The sequence below is a fragment of the Vidua chalybeata genome, chromosome 6 (genome assembly GCF_026979565.1).
Source record: "Vidua chalybeata isolate OUT-0048 chromosome 6, bVidCha1 merged haplotype, whole genome shotgun sequence".
Lineage (NCBI taxonomy): Eukaryota > Metazoa > Chordata > Aves > Passeriformes > Viduidae > Vidua > Vidua chalybeata.
In genome coordinates, this window is record NC_071535.1 from 62,424,208 (window position 1) to 62,442,329 (window position 18,122).

Consider the following 18,122-nt stretch of genomic DNA (forward strand, 5'->3'; position numbering starts at 1 on the left):
TTGATATTTTTAATAAAGTTAAAGCCTTTTTGAAGTTATTAAAATTTAAACCATGTCACAAAAGTCAGGGAAAATTTTTTTTAGTTATGGTTCCTCTTTTTCAGCACCACACCTTTTGGACATATTCTTAGTAATTTTATTCCTGGTATTTCTGTTATGTGCAGAAGTGGAACACATGTCCAGGTTCAGTTTTTCCCTCTGTCCATGTTTTAAAATCTTTTGATAATGTTTGTTTTCGGGGAAAGTTTGTTCTTCTGCTCTTAATGGCCCGGGTCATAATTTCTGTTGCTGTTTGATGTTTCTAGAGTGTGAATTTGGTAGCAGTAATACTAGTAATAACAACACCCCAGCAGGTAAGAAATATAAAACAGAGGATTTAATAGTCCCATCACCAGAACACGTTTTTCATGTGAATAACACGTGCCTGAAACAGCTCTCTTAAATGAAATGAAATTAAATTAACTAATGTTCAAATCTTCCAAGTCTTCCATACTTGTGGAATTTGGATTTGGTCCTTTGCTCTTGCTCACTTTGGGGCTGGGCCATTATGAGACACCTTTTCTTTTCTTCTTGTGGATCTGCTGCTTGTTCAGTTGTCTGGGCACTAGAGCTGTCAGGTAGCTGCATTTTCCACTTCTGCTGCTCAGGGGAGAAAGGGGATGGACCTTCTAGGACCAGTGACCTTCTCTACACCAATCCCTCCTCCAGAAAAGGGCTACGTTTTTTCTGATTCATTTGGCTTTCTATGGGATTGCTACTTGTACAACCTTGAAGGCAATAGCTCTTTACACTTTGAAATCAGGACAAGCTGGTTTTAATCTTTATTGCTGAAGCCATGAAAGAGCTTGCTTTAATATTGTCAGTAATGTTTTCCCAAAATTTATTTTCACGTCAGTACACTCTCTTCACACCCTCAATAATTCCACTGCCTATTCTCCAGTACTTAAAATAACTAGTTATTTCTTTAGCTTCCAGCTCTACCTTTGGGAAGAGTAGCAGATTTTCCTCTCATTAATTCCATTTCCATTATTTAATCTCAGCCATTTTTATTTTCAGTTACATGTCTTATTAATATGCTCATGTGATAGCTTTCCTAGTCATCACTGACCATTTTTATTTCAGAGTTTGACATTTTCTCTTTAATGTCTCTTACTTTTAATTTAACATAGACTATTTTTTTAAATCATCAGTTTCCCAGTAACCTATTTTGCTGTCTTTCATCCTTTCCTATATAATGAAATTTGACTAATTTTATGGTTTATCTGTTGATTCCTCAATTATGAACTGTAGAGAATATGGACAGGTTTTATGTGATATATATTACAGAAGCAGGGTTTTGGCTGTGAAAGTAAACAGGAATTTAAAAATTCATCAGAGTTAAATGAAGTGGAATCCTAAATCCACATGCTAGGCAAAGACCCTAATTTGTCTTGCCATGCATAACATAGGTTTTTCTTTAAACAGGCCTTCACCAAGAAAAATAGATATGCTGACCTCTTACCCTTAGCTCTATCAGAGGGCATGCAGAAGTGTCTCACACTCCATAGCGTGTGGCCATACACACTTAAAGCTAATATTATATATAACTAGCATTATATTTAACTAGTATTATATATATATATAGTATTTTTTATATATATAGTGTTGTATAGATTATATAGTACTAGATATAGTATTATAGCCAGTATTATATATATACTAGTATTACATCTATAAGCTAATATTATATATATTATATATATATAGCTAGTATCATTCATATCTAATATTATCTCTAAAGCTATAATTATATATAACTGCCTCTCACTCTTTGTGTAGAAAGATAACAATAGCCTCTCACTGGAGACTGTAAAGTTTGGAGGAATCACCACCAACTTTGGGCCATAAAGAGGTAGGTTCAGTTCTCGTTAAGTCTGTTCCCACTGAAATCTGCCAGACTTGAGACAGGAGGGTTTCCCTGTCAGTTCTCCTGTGTTAACCCTTTGTTCTGCTGCTCAGAGTGATCAGTGGCTGTTTGAACAGGGCTGGTGGCACAGGTGCTCTGGCAAACTGCACTGATGCCACGCTGCAGGGCTCAAGGGTTACGCTCCCCTCAACGGACCCAAAGAGCTCCAAAAATTCCCACCCACAACCACCACCACTTCCCAGCCTCATGTTGCTGTCTTTGCCTCACCTCTTCACTCCACATGCCACTGTCTGGGTGTACACGGTGACTGTTCAGGCGTTTTGATGGCATGGCCATGAAATCACAAATCCTTTTTTCTCAATTCCAGTCACTCTTTCTTCCCTACTTGCTTAAATGGCGTCGGTTACTACCTTCTGCAGCTGCTATCTGTCTGCACAAATGAGCAGGTAAGATGTTTTGCTTCAAATATGAGCAAATTTTTGAGAAACTGACCCTTGATTCCAACACTCAGTAATTTAGAAGCTGATAATTTTCTATATAAGGTTTTCATTATGGTCTCATTTATGGCAGTTCTATTATTGTAAAATTGGCAAATCTCTTGGATAGCAAATATTCTATTTGGAAGCATGACTTCACACATGTTAAGCACTACACATTTAATTTTACTGATAAGTCTGAAATTCATGTTATCTCACAACCTTACATCTTCTTTAAATTAAAAAATAGTCTCCTTCTATGTCTGCCCCTTTCCACACTGCTAGAAATGGCAAAATCAGGCTTATGAGATTCCCTTGTTCTCTTCAAGTGAAATGCAAAGGTTTAAAAATCACTGGAGAAAACATGAATTCAAGCCCTGTATTATTTACATGAATAAGAATTCCACAGATGGAGCCTGACATAAAGGTGATTCCGTGGTGTGGGTTAAGGACAAATTTCTCCAAACCTTTTTACACAAAGAGGAATATCTCACCTAGTGTTTTTCTGAGACTTGGAAAGAAAAATATCCTTTTTTCCCCTTCTGTATTGTATTTTGAGTAATTATGCATTCCAAGTATTTTCTTTATGTGTGGACTGCAACTGACTTTTAATTGGGCAGTGAGGTAGATTGGTAATATCTAATTTGTAGTCTTTGCTTCCAAGACAGGACTACTAAAGGGACCTTGCAGTAATTCCCCCAGTTTAAATTTGCAAGTGCGCATGGCTCCAGCTGTGGGCAGGCTCACAGATGTGTTTTACCACAAGCCATAGCGTGCCTACAGCAAACACCTCTATCACCGCGGTGTGCTCCGCTGGTTTCCCCGGCCTGGAGTTCATTTTCTCCCCAGGGGCTGAGCTGGGGCGGGTTTGGATTCCTGCTGGGCACAGCAGGGAGCAGACACAGCTGGGCAGGTGAGCCAGGCGCGCCCGAGGGACATTGCAGCCCAAAGGACGCGGTGCTCCGTTCAGCGAGGGGGGAGAGGGCGAGCGGGGCGCTGGCACCGCTGCTCCCGGTGACCGCCGTTCCCTGCGACGGGCCCCGCTCTGCTGGATTCGGCCGGCCCCAGGGGAAGGCGTTCCTGGCTCTGCCCTGCCTGTCCGCACGGCTTCGGGCTGCCCCGCTGACCCCGCTCCGCCTCAGCCGCCCTTTCTGCCCCTCCGGCCTTCCCCTCCTGCCCCGGCCCCGCCGTGAGGCGAGGAGCGGCCGAACGGGACAGGCCCGCCCTGCCCTGGGGCTGCCGGAGGGCCTCTGCTCGCGGCCACCGCCTGCTGCGCTCGGAGATCTTCTCTCAGGCGAGCGCAGTCCGTGTTTTATGGCATTTCTGTGACAGCGCTCGCCTGCAGGGCAGCGGGCCCCGCCGCGGGCTGCGCCTCGGGCTCGGCCCCGCGCTGAGCGGGGCAAAGGCAGCGAGGGCCAAGCCCCCGCCCCGCAGCGCTTTTGCTCGGAGGCCGCCGGAGCGGCGGCAGCGGCCCGCTCCGCGCCGGGCCCGAGCGGGACAGGGGCCGGGGCCGGCCCCGCCCGAGCCGGGCTGGCCGCACACGCGGAGCAGAGGCCGCCCGCTCGCCCGGCAGCGCCTCCCTTCCCTCCGTGCCTCCCTCCCCTCATGCCCGGCCTGTCTCCCTCCGTGCTTCTCTTCCCTCATCCCCGGCCCCCCTTCCCTCCGTGCTTCTCTTCCCTCATTGCCCGATTCCCTCCCGGCCTCCCCGCGCACGGCGCTGCGCGCGCAGCCCCACGCCGGCGCTGTGGTGACGTCCCGGGGCGCAGCCAATGGGAAGGCGAGGAGCGCGGCCTGGCCGTGTTTGAATCCCGCGGATGGCGGTTGGTGCGGCCGCGGCCCGCGGGGAGAGCGGGAGCGAGCCCGGAACGGCCGCGGCACGGCCCGGGTGAGACACAGACACAGAGAGAGAGAGAGAGACCGGGAACGGCCGCGGCACGGCCCGGGTGAGACACAGACACAGAGAGAGAGAGAGAGACCGGGAACGGCCGCGGCACGGCCCGGGTGAGACACAGACACAGAGAGAGAGAGAGAGAGACCGGGAACGGCCGCGGCACGGCCCGGGTGAGACACAGACACAGAGAGAGAGAGAGAGAGACCGGGAACGGCCGCGGCACGGCCCGGGTGAGACACAGAGAGAGAGAGACCGGGAACGGCCGCGGCGCGGCCGGGCTCACAGAGCGGGCACGGCCGGGCTCAGATCGGGCAGTGCCTTGGCACGGCCGGGCCCAGCCCGGGCTCACCGAGGGAGGCCCGGGCCGCCGGCAGGCAGCGCCTCTCGGCCGGCCCGGGGGAACGCTGCGGCCGCAGGGCCCGGGCCGGCGGCGGGCCCCGGGGAAGAGCGGCCCGCGCCGGGTGAGGAGGGCCCGGAGAGCCGGGCGGGCTCGGCCGGAGCGGCGAGCTGGCCCCGGGGCGGCGGCAGCGGCCCCGGGAGCCCGCACCGTGTCCGCTCTGGGCCGGGCCGGCAGCCGGCGGCAGCAGAAGCGGCTGTGGAGAGGAAATCCCGCTTTGGGCTCGGGCACTGCAGCCCGTGCGGGGCACGTTACCCCAAATCCGCTTCTGCTCCCTTTGGCTCTTCCTGCGACGTGGCTGTGGCGATCCGGGCAGGGCGACACGGGCAGCTCCTCCTGCTGAAGAGCAAAAACAGGGCTCGCTTTAGCCCACAGAAATGGGGTGTCTCGTCCGAAAGCTCGGTCTGCTCCAGAGGGAAGCCCGCAGGGCACCGAGTGTTTAAATTGAGACAGGAATTCCCAACTCCCCGGGGCCGTGCCGAGTTCAGTCGCCCTTTGGGGCGGCCGCAGAGCTTCCCAAGGGCTCGCTGCCCCGGGGCAGTGCCTTGGCGAGCGCTGGGCCAGCACAGGGCCCTGCCCGAGCGTGTGAGCTGCTGCAAGGAGCGAGTTCAGGCTACACTGGAACAAACCCTGTCTGTCATTGCAGAAAGGAGCCGGGTGCTGGGTCTGACCGAGTGCTGGCGGCGGGGCTGGGCAGCAGGAGGGATGACTCCTGCCAGGGAAGAAGATGTGTGCAGCCACGTCAAGGTGGTGGTCCGTGTGCGGCCGGAGAGCCAGAAGGAAAAGCAGGGCAGCTGCAGCAGGGTGGTGCGGGTCATTGACCAGCACGTGCTGGTCTTCGACCCAAAGGAGGAGGAGGTTGGCTTCTTCAGCAGGAGGAGAGTGACCCACAGGGATATCAACAAAAGACAAAGGAAAGACCTTAAGTTCATGTTTGATGCCATTTTTGATGACAGCTCATCCCAGTTGGAAGTTTTTGAGCATACTACCAAAAATCTAATTGATGGCTTCCTAAATGGATATAACTGCACAGGTAACTTTGTTATTTATCTTCTTTAATTGAAAAACTTGAGGGAATTTCTCAGAGTTTGAGCCGTTCTGTCCAATGGCTGCAGGAGCGTTAAAAAAGCCTGATAGAAATAAAACATTGTGGTTTACTTCACAGATATGAAAGGCTGACTTTTTAGCATATGGAAGTTAGGATAGCTCTACTCCACTTTAACAATAGGTTTGTGTTAAGGTTATAATAGACTTGGGAATTTTATCTGAATTATATGTGCTAATGGGACTCCTCTAGAGTTATTCAAGCAGAAGCAGTTGTGTCACTGAGTGTGTGACATAACCTGCTTTATGAACTCTTTAAGATCCTGGGGTTTTTTAATTGGCTGCTGGACTCTGGTGAGGAAATGAAATGCCTATCAGCAGTAAGTTGGTGGCTTAGGGTTATGAGAGTAAGCAAATAATATTTTAATGTGATGTATCAGTGAATGAGTTTTGAACTGAAAATTCAAAAATGTTATTTGGAAACATCTCTCTCTAATTATAGATCTGAAAGGTAAAGCCTAAGTAAGAAACTTGATCCATTTATGAAACAGTTGTGCAGAATGACAGAGGTCTGTGAATGTTCATTTGACTTTGGTGTTCCTGATTAGCTTACATATAAATTACATATTTTTGCTTTGTTTTTTTTTGGGGCGGAATTCAGTGCTTGCATATGGTGCAACAGGAGCTGGAAAGACTCACACCATGTTAGGTTCTCCTGAAGACCCTGGAGTCATGTATTTAACTATGGTGACACTTTATAGGCGCATGGATCAATTAAAACATGATAAAACATGTGACATTGCTGTCTCTTATTTAGAGGTGAGTTCCTGCATTTGGTATGTTGCTTTCAATAAGTCATATTTGTGAGTAAAGACAAGCTGGTTTTGCTTTCCTCTGGTCCTTTCTGGGACCTGACAAAATGTGTCCTTATAGGAGTGGAGCTGCCTCGTGCTCTGCAAGCTTGGTGTTCCTAGGCACCTGCCAGTGTTCTGCAGAAGGCTGCCCAAAACCATCACTTCTGACATATTTCCTGATTTTTCATGATTTGTGTCTTGCTGATCAATTACGTGCCTCTGAGCATCTGTTGATGTGCACAAGGAAATATCATTTCAGGGCAATATTTTAGGACTTCACAGTAGCATCCTAGAACACTGAAAAAGCACCACAAAATGATGTTCTGTTTTTACAAGTAAATGTTTTGGCACTGCTGCTGAATGGTGCTAGTCAAATGGTTATCTTTTTAGCTCCCTCAGAGCCTTAATGGACTCTAGCTGGTATTTGGGAGGGGTAGAAGGAGATGGGGAAAGTTTGCCTTGCCATATGCTTCCACAGACCAAGAAATAAGAGATTTAAAACTTTTAACAGAAGTAGGTTTGAACTAAGAAATGTCACTGAGTAGGGATTGTGATGCACGACGGAGAAAAAGAAATGCTTTGCGTTCATGCTTGTTGCAAAACTTTTTGTAAAAAAAAGGTAATTTTTTTCAATAAAGAGTGAAGATTACTTGCTAAAAAGAATTACTCCTAAAATCTAAAAAGAAATCATATGAATTTAATATTTAAGCTTGGTATAGGAAAAATGTAAAAAAATTATAGCATGAATTCACTTCTTTGTCTTAAAGGAGTATTAAAAAGGACTGGTGATTTCGGTTTATTTAATTCTGTCAGCTATGGGAGGATATTTTAATAAAATCTTTTGAATTCCCTTTCAAAGGTTTACAATGAACAGATTCGTGATCTGCTGGTCAACTCTGGACCTCTGGCTGTTCGTGAGGATGGCCAGCAAGGGGTGGTAGTTCAAGGTCTGACACTGCATCAGGTATGTAAATGTCTCTAGAAACTTAAAATGTGCTTGAGATATTTGAGAAAGATTCCCATTGTTCCATGAGAGAGTTTTATGGAATTTGCTAATTTCCTAGTGGGTTTTTTCTGGCCATAAGCACTAGTAACTTGAAAATCTAATTAATTAGTTAAAAGCACATTGTGGAGAAAACCCTGCTGGTCTCATTGAATGCAAATACAGAAGCATTCAGTCCTTGTTATCAAAAGGGTACATTGGCTTGGTGCTCATCCAGCAGCTTTTGGAAGATTTCTTTTTGGGCTAAAATATCTTGGCATTGCCTTCATTACCACCTTGGAGTGCTCTACACAGCTGTGAAGTCTAAAGGTTGTTTTTGTTTGTAAATAACCACGTCTGAAGAGTTCCATGTTAATTTACTTTTCCAGGCCATCACAGCAGTTCTTTGGTAAGGTCAGTGATAGAACTTAGTTTTCCAATCTGGATATCAATTCCTGTGGAGCTATTTTCTTGTAGCTTTCTTGTGTATGTTACATGCTGTGACAGGAAACTATATTCTAAGTTTGGCTAGCTCTGTGAACATCCTTCTTCCCAAACCTTGAGTCTTGTGAGGAAAAACCTTTACTTGTACTAATGCATTGAATAGTGTATACTAATTTAAGTCTAGACATTCTTAAAAGAGGCTGATTCTAACTATGGAGAATCTCTCAGATTTGTTTAAATTCTAAACTAAAAATATTTTCTGATTTAAGTTGCTGCACTTAAGTGCTTGCTTCTCATACTTTACTGCTTTTTAAGCTGAGAATATTTGTTTGAAGTGCCTCAATTCCAAAACAGGAAATTTCTTACTTCTAGGCAGCTAAAATTTGAAGTTTTAACTTTTTTTGAAAGTGAATGTTAAAGTAAATGTATTTTAGAATCAGTGTATTCCTATAATTGATGGAAAAGAAAAGAAACTTGTATTTGTCATGTGTTCTACTCTTAAAGCCTAAATCAGCAGAGGAGATCCTTCAGATGCTGGATTATGGAAACAAAAACAGAACCCAGCATCCCACAGATGTGAATGCCTCCTCTTCCCGGTCCCATGCTGTCTTCCAGGTGAGATGACACAGCCATCTCAGTGGTCTCTACTGGGAGTTGCAGGTTTTGTTTAAAGGTGGATACAATGGATGCTTTTGCTTTTAAACGCTGTTGAGCCTCAGTTTGGGGAAGGGGGGATTGAAGGTTTTCAGTTTACTCTTCTTGTTATTCCTTTTTCCTTGGAAGTATGTAATGGTTCTTAGTGCTTATGTTGGAAAAAAGGAAAAAAGATCTCTAAATCTGATTGTTTGAACTTGTATATATAAAATATGTACTTATACCCTCTTAACTTACATTCCTTAGAGGAAATAACTTACGTTAAATGGTCATTTAAAACTTCAATAGACTTCCATATTGTAATCTTAAAAACCGAAAGTTGTTGGGTTTTTTTAATGCTTTTTTGTATCAGGATGTTGCTTAGCATTTCTTTGGGGAAAATAATTTACAGAATGCAGTTATGTCTGACTAGAAACTAAGAATCTCTAGTACTTTCTTATTTTACTTTCTTAGTTAATGTTAATTTTTACAATCAAGTGATTTCCTAATATCCTGGTATGGATCAAGTTTTAGAAAATTGAAATGATGATTCTTAGTTTTCAGAAAGGAGTTTTGAATGAGTTGTGCAAACATGCTAAAACTTAAGACTTCTCCAAAGATTTTCGGGGTTGGCTACTCTGCCTTATTCTCCTGTCTTCTCTTTTTAAATACAACCTGTGCTATTTAAAAACTAGTCCTGTTATCAACAATGTCTTTTTTTGTTGTTGTTGCATACTGCAAAGCAGTATCTTGACTTGTTCATTGCACTCTGGGTTGAAAAATATTAAAGTACAGTTGATTCTGGTCCTTGCATTAGAGCCTTTAACTGTTGGGAAGTTTTTAACAGTATCTACGGACTTAGACAATGCTAAATAACTATAACAAAGTTTAAAAAAAAACAGCTTCTAAGTATGGAACAGAACAAAAGTCATTGCCATTCTAAAAGCTTCTGTTTTCCTCTATACCTTAAACTTATGTTTGCACTTGCCCTTCCTGTTTTGAATTTCCCCTGCGCCTGCCCTTGCTGTGCATTGTACAGGATTGCACAAAGACTTCTTTTGAAGTGGTTTGGCTTGAGAGCTGCATTGTCAGGGATGTGTGCTGCCTTTAGAAAGGCTCCAGGTACAGTGCTGCAGACAGATCACAGTGAGCTGCTGGTTTCTGGTTGTTTACTTGCTGGGATCTCTTATCTCCCTCACCTTTTCTTAGGAAAAAGCTTGCATTTTATTATCTGGCAGGCTTTTTCTCAGTACATTTCTACAAGTGGCAAGCAATTAAATAAATCACTTCAGTTTCTCATCTGTTTCCACAAATCTGTCACATTCTGCATAGCAGAATTCTGTCTTTGTTTCCAGAGATGTAAGCGATGAGAAATCCCCAGTGCTGTCGTGATTGCTCTTCATTTTTAATGTTGCTATTATTTTAAGAGTTTCTTTTTTGTAGAGATAGGTTATTTTTGGCTTTTCTTGTTAACTTTATGGGATCAGGATATTATCTGAAACTGAGTCAGAAATTGGTAAGTCTTGGCCCAGGACATTCTGAGCTGATTTTATAGATGCAAGTTTTGCTTTACTGTACCATATGTCTTAGGTTTGAAATATCTATCTGGGTCAGGCAATTACTGCATCTGAGGGGAAAATCTGAATTGCTACACTGTTCTATTGAGAGTGTTCTGCTTTGGGGCATTTCCTGTATCTTTTGAATTTTTACAAAGGTTTGAGTCATACAACAGAGTTTGGCTGTCACTCTACCTTTCCCTCCTTCATTAATGATAGTTACTGTGTTGTTCTGGTAACGTGTTCCCAGCCTGAGGTTCTTTTTTTTGTCTATTGTACTGGAAACAGTACAACTGAACTTAGTTGTATTGTTTGATACAGAAACATATCTGTTTGAAATAGATTTACGTTTCATGGCAAGTCATACGAGTTTTATTCTTTCACAATACTTGTCAATCTGTTTTCTGTTACAAGGTACTGTGAAGACTTCATTTCTCATGCACAAAGCTTGGAGCTACAGAGGTAGTGAGATCCTGTCTTTACTAGTCAGTCACCTTGTGTTCATGGCAGCTCTTTCCAAATTCACTGGCCAGAAGGGCATTCGTGAATGTGCCACTAACCCTTAGCCATATTAACAGATGGGGAAATAGATACTGAAAAAGTATAAAGCCATCTAAGGATAACTTTGGTTCTTCTTACTGACATGTTCATGCTTTGCCTGCTTCCGTATAAACCTGAAGAAAGAATACCTTCACCAGCAGAAGGAAGCAGAAGCATTTAGTTCTTTGTACATCTTTGTACTGTGAAAATTTCAGGAAAGATGGGATGAAGGGGAGCAAGTGGCTTCAGGAGGCATCACGTTTAAAAAGATCCTGGAGTTTACTTTCACAGCAGTAAATGAGTATTGTTTCCTATTAATGGGAGATACAATTAAATCTAAATCATTGAAAGGTCAGCCTTTTCCTGGTTTATCCCTATACATCTCTTTATGGTGTACTCCTAAATGTGCATTTGAAAAAGGAACACCTCTTTCAATTTAAATTTCAGGAGTGTCATATGCATTTTTTGGTGCAGAAGAATCAAGAGCCGTGAAATTAATTTTTTCTTGTAAAAAAACTCACTTATCACTGCTGCTTTGTGAGCCTGGGCCAGTTGGTTGCTTAATCCTCTGCAGCAGGACGGGAGAGAGAATCAAAAGCAAGAGAAGGAGTTACCTTGTGCTTCACTTAAGTGAAGGGAAAGTGGAGGGGATGCAATACAAATGTCTTGAAACAGTTGTTACACTATGAAATGAATTTACTGCTTAGATTGGTTAGTGGTCACTTTTTAATTGTTTTCTTCTTTTTTTTTTTAATTGTAGATTTACCTTCGGCAGCAAGACAAAACAGCTAGCATTAATCAAAATATTCGTATTGCCAAAATGTCTCTCATTGACCTGGCAGGGTCTGAACGTGCCAATGCAACCAGTGCCAAGGGGGCTCGTTTTGTGGAAGGAACAAATATTAACCGGTCCCTGCTGGCTCTCGGAAACGTCATTAATGCCCTGGCAGATCCAAAGGTGTGTGCTGCTTGCCCGTGCAGTCTTGGCCTCCTGGGCTTCTGAAAACATTTTAAAAAGTGCTCAGCTGACTGAATAATGTGGTTTACATTGTTGATGCTGCTCACATCATCTTTCTCATGTAAGATTGTCTTAAGGGTTTCCACCGTCATATCTGTGATAGCTGACAGCCAGTCCCAGTGAGAGAGAATTCTCAAAATGACATGCAGCTGCCTAAGGGTAGCATCAAAGATGACTGCTACCTGCTTTTCTTATCTAGCTTCTTCAAAATCAAACATTTATAGAGAAGCTTGCATGAGTACACGAGTAACCTTACAATTAACCTTTAATCTTAGGGGGGAGCAGCTTTTATAGGACAAACCAGCATCTCTTCCAAGTTGTTCTTTTAGGCTCTCACATACATCCATACACACACACATCCCTGCTCAAAGCAGCGTGTCAGTCTCCTGATCTGGCTCACCAGCTCAAGGCAAGGAATGATAAAACCTCCTGAACCTTTGTATAAGTCAAGTCCATTGTCTACCGTAACACTCTTTATGTCCTTGTGCTCCACTAGCAAATTCCTCCTTCAAATATGCTGGGAGAAAATCAGATTTAATTTCCCCTACTGGTGCTGCATGTCCTCCTCATCACCATCTTGTTGGAGGGGAAGGTGGAGTTTAAAATCTGTACCACAGACACATGAAAGAATCACGTTGATTTATTTGATGTGGGATTGGGTTCCTAGTGACCAGACTTTGTATCATGAAATGAAAACTCTGTAGCTTCACAAAGCAGAGTATGGGTTGCCTGGAAAGGTGTGAAATCTCCATCCTTGGAGATAATCAAAACCCTACTGAACATAGTCCTTGCCATCTTACTCTAGCTGACCCTGCTTTGAGCAGCAGGATTGAATTAGAGGGATTTTAGAGGTCCTTTCCAATCTGGATGATTTTGTAAACTGAAAGTAATTTAATGTAGTTTGCTTTTTCTGTTGTTGTCCCATCACAGAAATAGGAGTTACATATCCAGACATCAGAAGGTAACTTAGCTAATACATGTGTTGGAAAGGTGTTGAACAGTTCCAAGATACTTAAACTGTTTAAGATGTACAGATACTTGAAAGAAAAATTGCTTGTGTCAAAGAAAAGTTTCATGGCTGTTCATAACACGTGTTCTGTGTTACTGTTGAAATTCTAAGCAGACTTTTATTTAAAGTACAGTTAACTAAACCATACAAATATCTATCACTCTTTTTAGAGCAAGAAACACATTCCTTATCGAAACAGCAAGCTTACTCGTTTACTGAAGGATTCTCTTGGAGGAAATTGCAGAACAATAATGATAGCTGCTATTAGCCCATCTTCCTTGTTTTATGATGATACCTATAATACTCTGAAGTATGCAAACCGAGCAAAGGATATCAAGTCTTCTGTGAGTATATTGCTTTTACTGATCTCTTGTCAAAGTACAATAATGTGGTATTAGAAAAAAAATTCTTTTTTTTGGAATATTATATTTTCTTCACTTCTGACTCAAAAATTTGTTCTGTTAGATGTTCTTTCTTTACAGTCAGCTCTTTCTTATCTGACTGATAGGTGTAGTAGATACAAAGTAGATCCTAGGTCTGGCCTAAAAGCAGCATAGCTTCCTTAATGAGATGAAGCTGCCGGTTTGAAACAGGTTGTTTTGTGAGCATGGAATTTGGAAATAATCCTCAGCTGGTAGAATTCACCTCCTTTTTTACTATTTTGCTATTACTTTCTCAGAGAACTGAAAAGTATATTAGAGAAATTTCTGACCAGTTGTACAAGAGCCAGTCCAGGTTTGTACAGGTAGAATTTAGCTGGAGTCAAGAAGCTCAGCGAGATTGTCCTGATAAATGAAAAGCTGGAATGTCCTTTTCTGCTCTCTATTGTTTAATTTTATTTTTCATCATCTTTTTCATTGATTTATTTTTCATCATCTTTTTATGTGATACGGGGTTCACTGTAGTTTCCATTTGTTGCATACTTAAAGGTAGCTTTTATAATAAAATGCACAAGACAGACATTTAAATAATAAAACTCATCTGAATAAATGCAAAATGTGCTTGCATATGTAAATGAAACTATTCTTGGTTTGTTGAGGGAAATGTCCTGGCCATGGGTGTGCAACAGATGACAGCAAAAGCTGACAGTCATATTCTCATTGTGCAAGTCAGAATTTTATTAATCTCTTTCCTCATAGCACTGTGTATGTGTAACTATGTAGTACATACACACAGCGTGCTTATTGTGCATGAAAACATGAAGGAGCTGCCTTTAAATTCTAACTTGTTTCTTTACAGTTGAAGAGCAACGTTGTTAGTTTGGACAATCACATAAGCCAGTATGCTAAAATTTGCAATGAACAAAAGAAAGAGGTATGTCAAAAAGTCTGTTGTTAAGAGGGTGAAAGGTTAACTGTTAATTTTGAATATAATAAATAGTTGATGGGATTAAATCTGTAAGGTAATATGGGTCTAATGTATTTTGAAGGCAGAAAATTTAGTCTTCCGAGAGGAATATCACCTGCTGCCATTTGTAAAGCTGTTCAATATCAGCACAGAATGATAATTTTGGGAAATAAACAGAAAAACATATTTCAACTGAAAGGTGCCTCTTTTGGTTTAGATCCTAATGCTGAAGGAGAAACTGAGAGAATATGAAGAAAAGCAAGCAAGTATTCCTGAAAATCATAATACTGCAGAACTTTCAAACAACCAGCGAGTGGAAATAGAAAGGTAAATGAATCACATTTGCTTCCAAGCTGGAGTTTGCTTCACTTGTAAAAGCATTTGTAAAACAAACCTACTCTTTTCAGTATTAGTTTTCTCATTTTAACATTGCTTTGCTTAGATCTAGGTATGGCTTTGCCTGACGTGTTGGCTCTTTTTAGAACAACTTGGTGGTGGTTTTAAAACGAAAGGGGAGGACGTAGGAAATGACATGTGACAGGAAGGAGCACAGGAATGCTGGCTTCCAGCAAAGCTCCTGAACAGGTTGTGTTTGTGGGTAGGCAGAATGCAGCTTTGCATAAATGACAGCAGCTCTGCGACTGTTGGCAGGCACTGACTGGAGTGGGATCTTTCCTGCAAGGCTGGAGAGAGACAGAACCTGGAAGGTTTTCTGCAAAGGGTTCGCTTTATGTTTGTAGATTCCTTATTTTCTATTGCTTTAATACTTCTTGGCCTCTTTTTCTTTCTGGTAGTGTTCCTGTCTATCTTCTCTCATGTGACAGTCTCATGAGAGAACACAAATGTAACAAACCCAAATGTGAAGTATCAATTTGTTGCAGAAGCCGTTGTGTTCCATTAAGTGAGTAGGTTTTGGAGAGAAGGACTTTCTGGATGTGTCTCTGCATATCTCATCTCATCATTCTGACAATTATTTGCCTAAGTTGATTCAGCTAACTTTTTTTTTATTTGGCCCTTTGAATGTGCTGGTTTTTAACCTGGAACACTTTCTGAGGTATAGTAAGAAACCATTCAAAGCAAGATATTCTCTAACTGTGCTTTATTTTAGTGGCATTCCAGACATTTCAAGAAACCCTTTCATTCAGGTTATTTAAATTAAATTTTCAAAAGAAGTGTGGGCTTCTAAGTCATGTTGATAGTTCTGACAGTTTTCCTGCATATTTTTGCACTGTATGTCTTTAAGATTGATTTAATTTCCTGTGATTTGCCCTTTATTTCATTCTTTGTGTGTGGGAAGAGTCAGTCAAGGGCAAGGTCTCTAAAATATCTTTTCAAAAGGCTAGACGTATTCCACGCCAAGGTTTGCTGGTCAGAGAATGTTCCCTTTGCATTTTATTGTTATGGAAAATCCCAAGGGTCACATATAAACCTATCCCAGTCCCTCTGGATGTCAGAAATGATGTCAGAAATACCCTTTCTCATGAGTATCCTGCCAGGTTCATCACAGTGTTGTGGTGTGGGTAATGAGTTGGTTTCTCCCATTCATTTACAGGTTTTGAAGGTATTGTGCTGCCTTCTCCCTTTTAGTTGGGACAGGGAAGAGAGCCTTGTCCATGATCTTGTATTTCAGTCCAACCACCCATGGTTTTTGTATCACTGTTATCTAAAGAGACTCACTGAGTACACTGCTTGCTTCTTCAAACATTCCTCCTCCTGCTGAAGCTTGGAGATGGGCTGTCTGCCAGCCCTTCAAGTCTCGAGCCTGTTAGGGTAGGCAGTGGGCACTGGCTCCAGAACTACAGCCAGCAGGTCCTTGGGCTCTTGGACACCAGGTAGTGTAGGGAGTTCATACTCTGGGGATGCCTAGAGGGTAGCTTTGTAATGTTTTTACAGTGCAGACCAGAGGGTAAAGGTAGCTCCATGAGAACAGAAATGTGCTAATTGAAAGGCTGAATCCGCAAAGGCTTCTGTACTTCATGCTTTATTTGGAACACTGGTGAACATAAGTACACCAAAGGTTGGTTTAGCAGTCATGGCTCCTCATAAGCAGGGTACAAAGAATCAGAATCTCCAGCCTCCTCTGAACTATACCCAGCTTTCTACTGTGATGGAAACTGGGAGGATTCACTTTGATTCCTTATTGCTGTTTCCCAAGCAGCTGGGAGGAAGCATGTTTCTGTGGGTGCTATGGAGGACAAAAATTCTCCAAGCAGTGTGCAATCAATCAATAGTTATCCAGATATATAGACAGGAACAGTGTGGGGTAAGAGCTCTGATACTCTGCAGCTGACTGTTTCATTACTCTAGAATCTTTTAGGTTAGAAAAGACCTCAGAGGTCATGGACTCCAACCATTAACCTATTACTGTTCTTTAAAGTAATAACACTTAGAAATTCTGTGAGTGTTTTAGTACATGTTTTACCTAGATAAAATAGCATCCTCTAGACACTGAGTGAAACCTCTTGTATTTCTAAATCTGCAGAGAAGAATTATTTTCTTAATTCTGTTTCTTTTTAAAAGGTGAGTAGCAAAACATTCAGAATAGAATAAAAGACTTAGTTATTCAAACTTTAGACTGTGAAATAGAATTGCTATTTCTGAAACACTGGCAAGAAGTCAAGTACATGACAAGAATGTCTCTAACTTGTTCTGGAGTTGAACCTGGGCTTTTTTTAGCATTTTTACAGTTTTTAATTGTATGGGGTTTTTTAATACTGAAAACTGTATAACCTCAAATGTTGCATATCTTTAGAACACTTGCATGTTAAACTTTGATTTTTATGTAAAGTTCTAACAACGTAGGATGTAATGAAATACTTTGTCTATGAGGTTGGTTATTACTGAGATGTACAGTGAATTTTTGGCCATTCTGTACTGTACAATTTCAGTATTCAGGAGTGAAGTGAGAAGGTACCACCAGTGCAAGTTACATTGCAGTATGGCAGTGCTTCCAGGCCTTGTTGTTCTTGGTATCCCCAGTCTGCAGCACAAGGCAGAAGAACCAGATAGCTGGTTACTCAAGAGCTCCTTGAGTACCATCTACCCCAGTTTGGTTTTACCCTGTTAGCCTGGGATGTGTTAAAACATGGTGAATGGTCTGATTTTTGTCGTCCATTAGTGATGGAAATGGTACAGCCCATTCAGGGAAAGTGAGCATCCAAAGACCTTTGTGGTTCTCTTTCTCTGAGGATGGCTAGCAGGGTTTTGAGCACCTTGTGTGTCTATGGCAACAGTAGTCTGAGCTGTTTAATAAATTGATGTAAAAAGTAGAGAACATAGGTATTTAGTATCTGCTGGAGTTAGAGAAAGGCATCTGAAACTTCTTCACATGAGCCTTTTAAATCCCAGTGTTGTCTTCATAATTATGACAAGATTTATTTTTAGTGACTCCTTCAAGACTTCACATCCCATTTTCAGTTCCATTACATAAAATTCTTACTGATGTACTGACATTTTATTTAGTGCCTATCTGTAATAGGCTTTACTTATTTCCTTTTAATTTCTTTATTTTATTAATTTGGAATTGAAAATTCCCCTACCAAAGAGATGGTCATAAAAAACCTTCAATAAATAAGTAATTATTATCCTTTGATTTTAGGTACAAAGAAATACTTAAAAATGTTTTTGCAAACCGTGAGGAAATCAGAAAAGAGTACCTCAAGGTGGAAAAGAAACTGAAAGAAAATACACTAAAGAAATATTACCAGAATCAGTGTCATGAACAAATTCAATTGATATGCTCTGAAGAAAGAGTAGAAAAGGTGAGTTTTCTGTAATGTAGTGCAGGGTATCATCTCTTCATTTTGGTATACTTGTGTGACTTTTTCTTAAGTAATTGTGAAATGAATTAACACATAAATATTTCATTAAAATGGGACACACAGATTATCACTCCTCTATTACTACTGATGTAGTGACCTAATTTTTGAGGTCAAGGGCAGAGTATGGTTGTCTCTAAACAGACAAGGTACCCTTTGCCTTGTTAGGACACTGCCTTGCTTACATCCAGCTTGCTGTTGCTGGTT

The 18,122-nt window shown here is 42.0% G+C and overlaps 1 protein-coding gene and 1 long non-coding RNA gene across 6 annotated transcripts in view; one reads left to right on the forward strand and one right to left on the reverse strand.

The window, feature by feature from the left end:
• Nucleotides 1-354: 354 nt before the first annotated feature.
• On the reverse strand, nt 355-3,851 carry LOC128789854 (uncharacterized). Its single transcript, XR_008431550.1, has 2 exons — nt 2,174-3,851; nt 355-639 (listed from the first exon to the last, which is right to left on the reverse strand). It is a non-coding gene; the product is annotated as an uncharacterized LOC128789854 (long non-coding RNA).
• A 282-nt stretch (nt 3,852-4,133) lies between these two features.
• Nucleotides 4,134-18,122, forward strand: part of KIF18A (kinesin family member 18A) — a 30,855-nt gene continuing 16,866 nt past the window's right edge. For 2 of the 5 annotated variants that reach the window (XM_053946103.1, XM_053946107.1), the window contains exons 1-10: nt 4,134-4,503; nt 5,317-5,703; nt 6,376-6,533; nt 7,428-7,532; nt 8,499-8,609; nt 11,484-11,681; nt 12,921-13,094; nt 13,990-14,064; nt 14,315-14,424; nt 17,696-17,858. In XM_053946103.1, coding sequence (XP_053802078.1) covers nt 5,376-5,703; nt 6,376-6,533; nt 7,428-7,532; nt 8,499-8,609; nt 11,484-11,681; nt 12,921-13,094; nt 13,990-14,064; nt 14,315-14,424; nt 17,696-17,858 — 1,422 coding nt within the window. In that variant the 5' untranslated portion in view covers nt 4,134-4,503; nt 5,317-5,375. Of the gene's footprint in view, nt 4,504-4,839; nt 5,704-6,375; nt 6,534-7,427; nt 7,533-8,498; nt 8,610-11,483; nt 11,682-12,920; nt 13,095-13,989; nt 14,065-14,314; nt 14,425-17,695; nt 17,859-18,122 lie in introns of those variants that run through there. The other 3 variants (XM_053946104.1, XM_053946106.1, XM_053946105.1) reach the window with 3 other exon arrangements.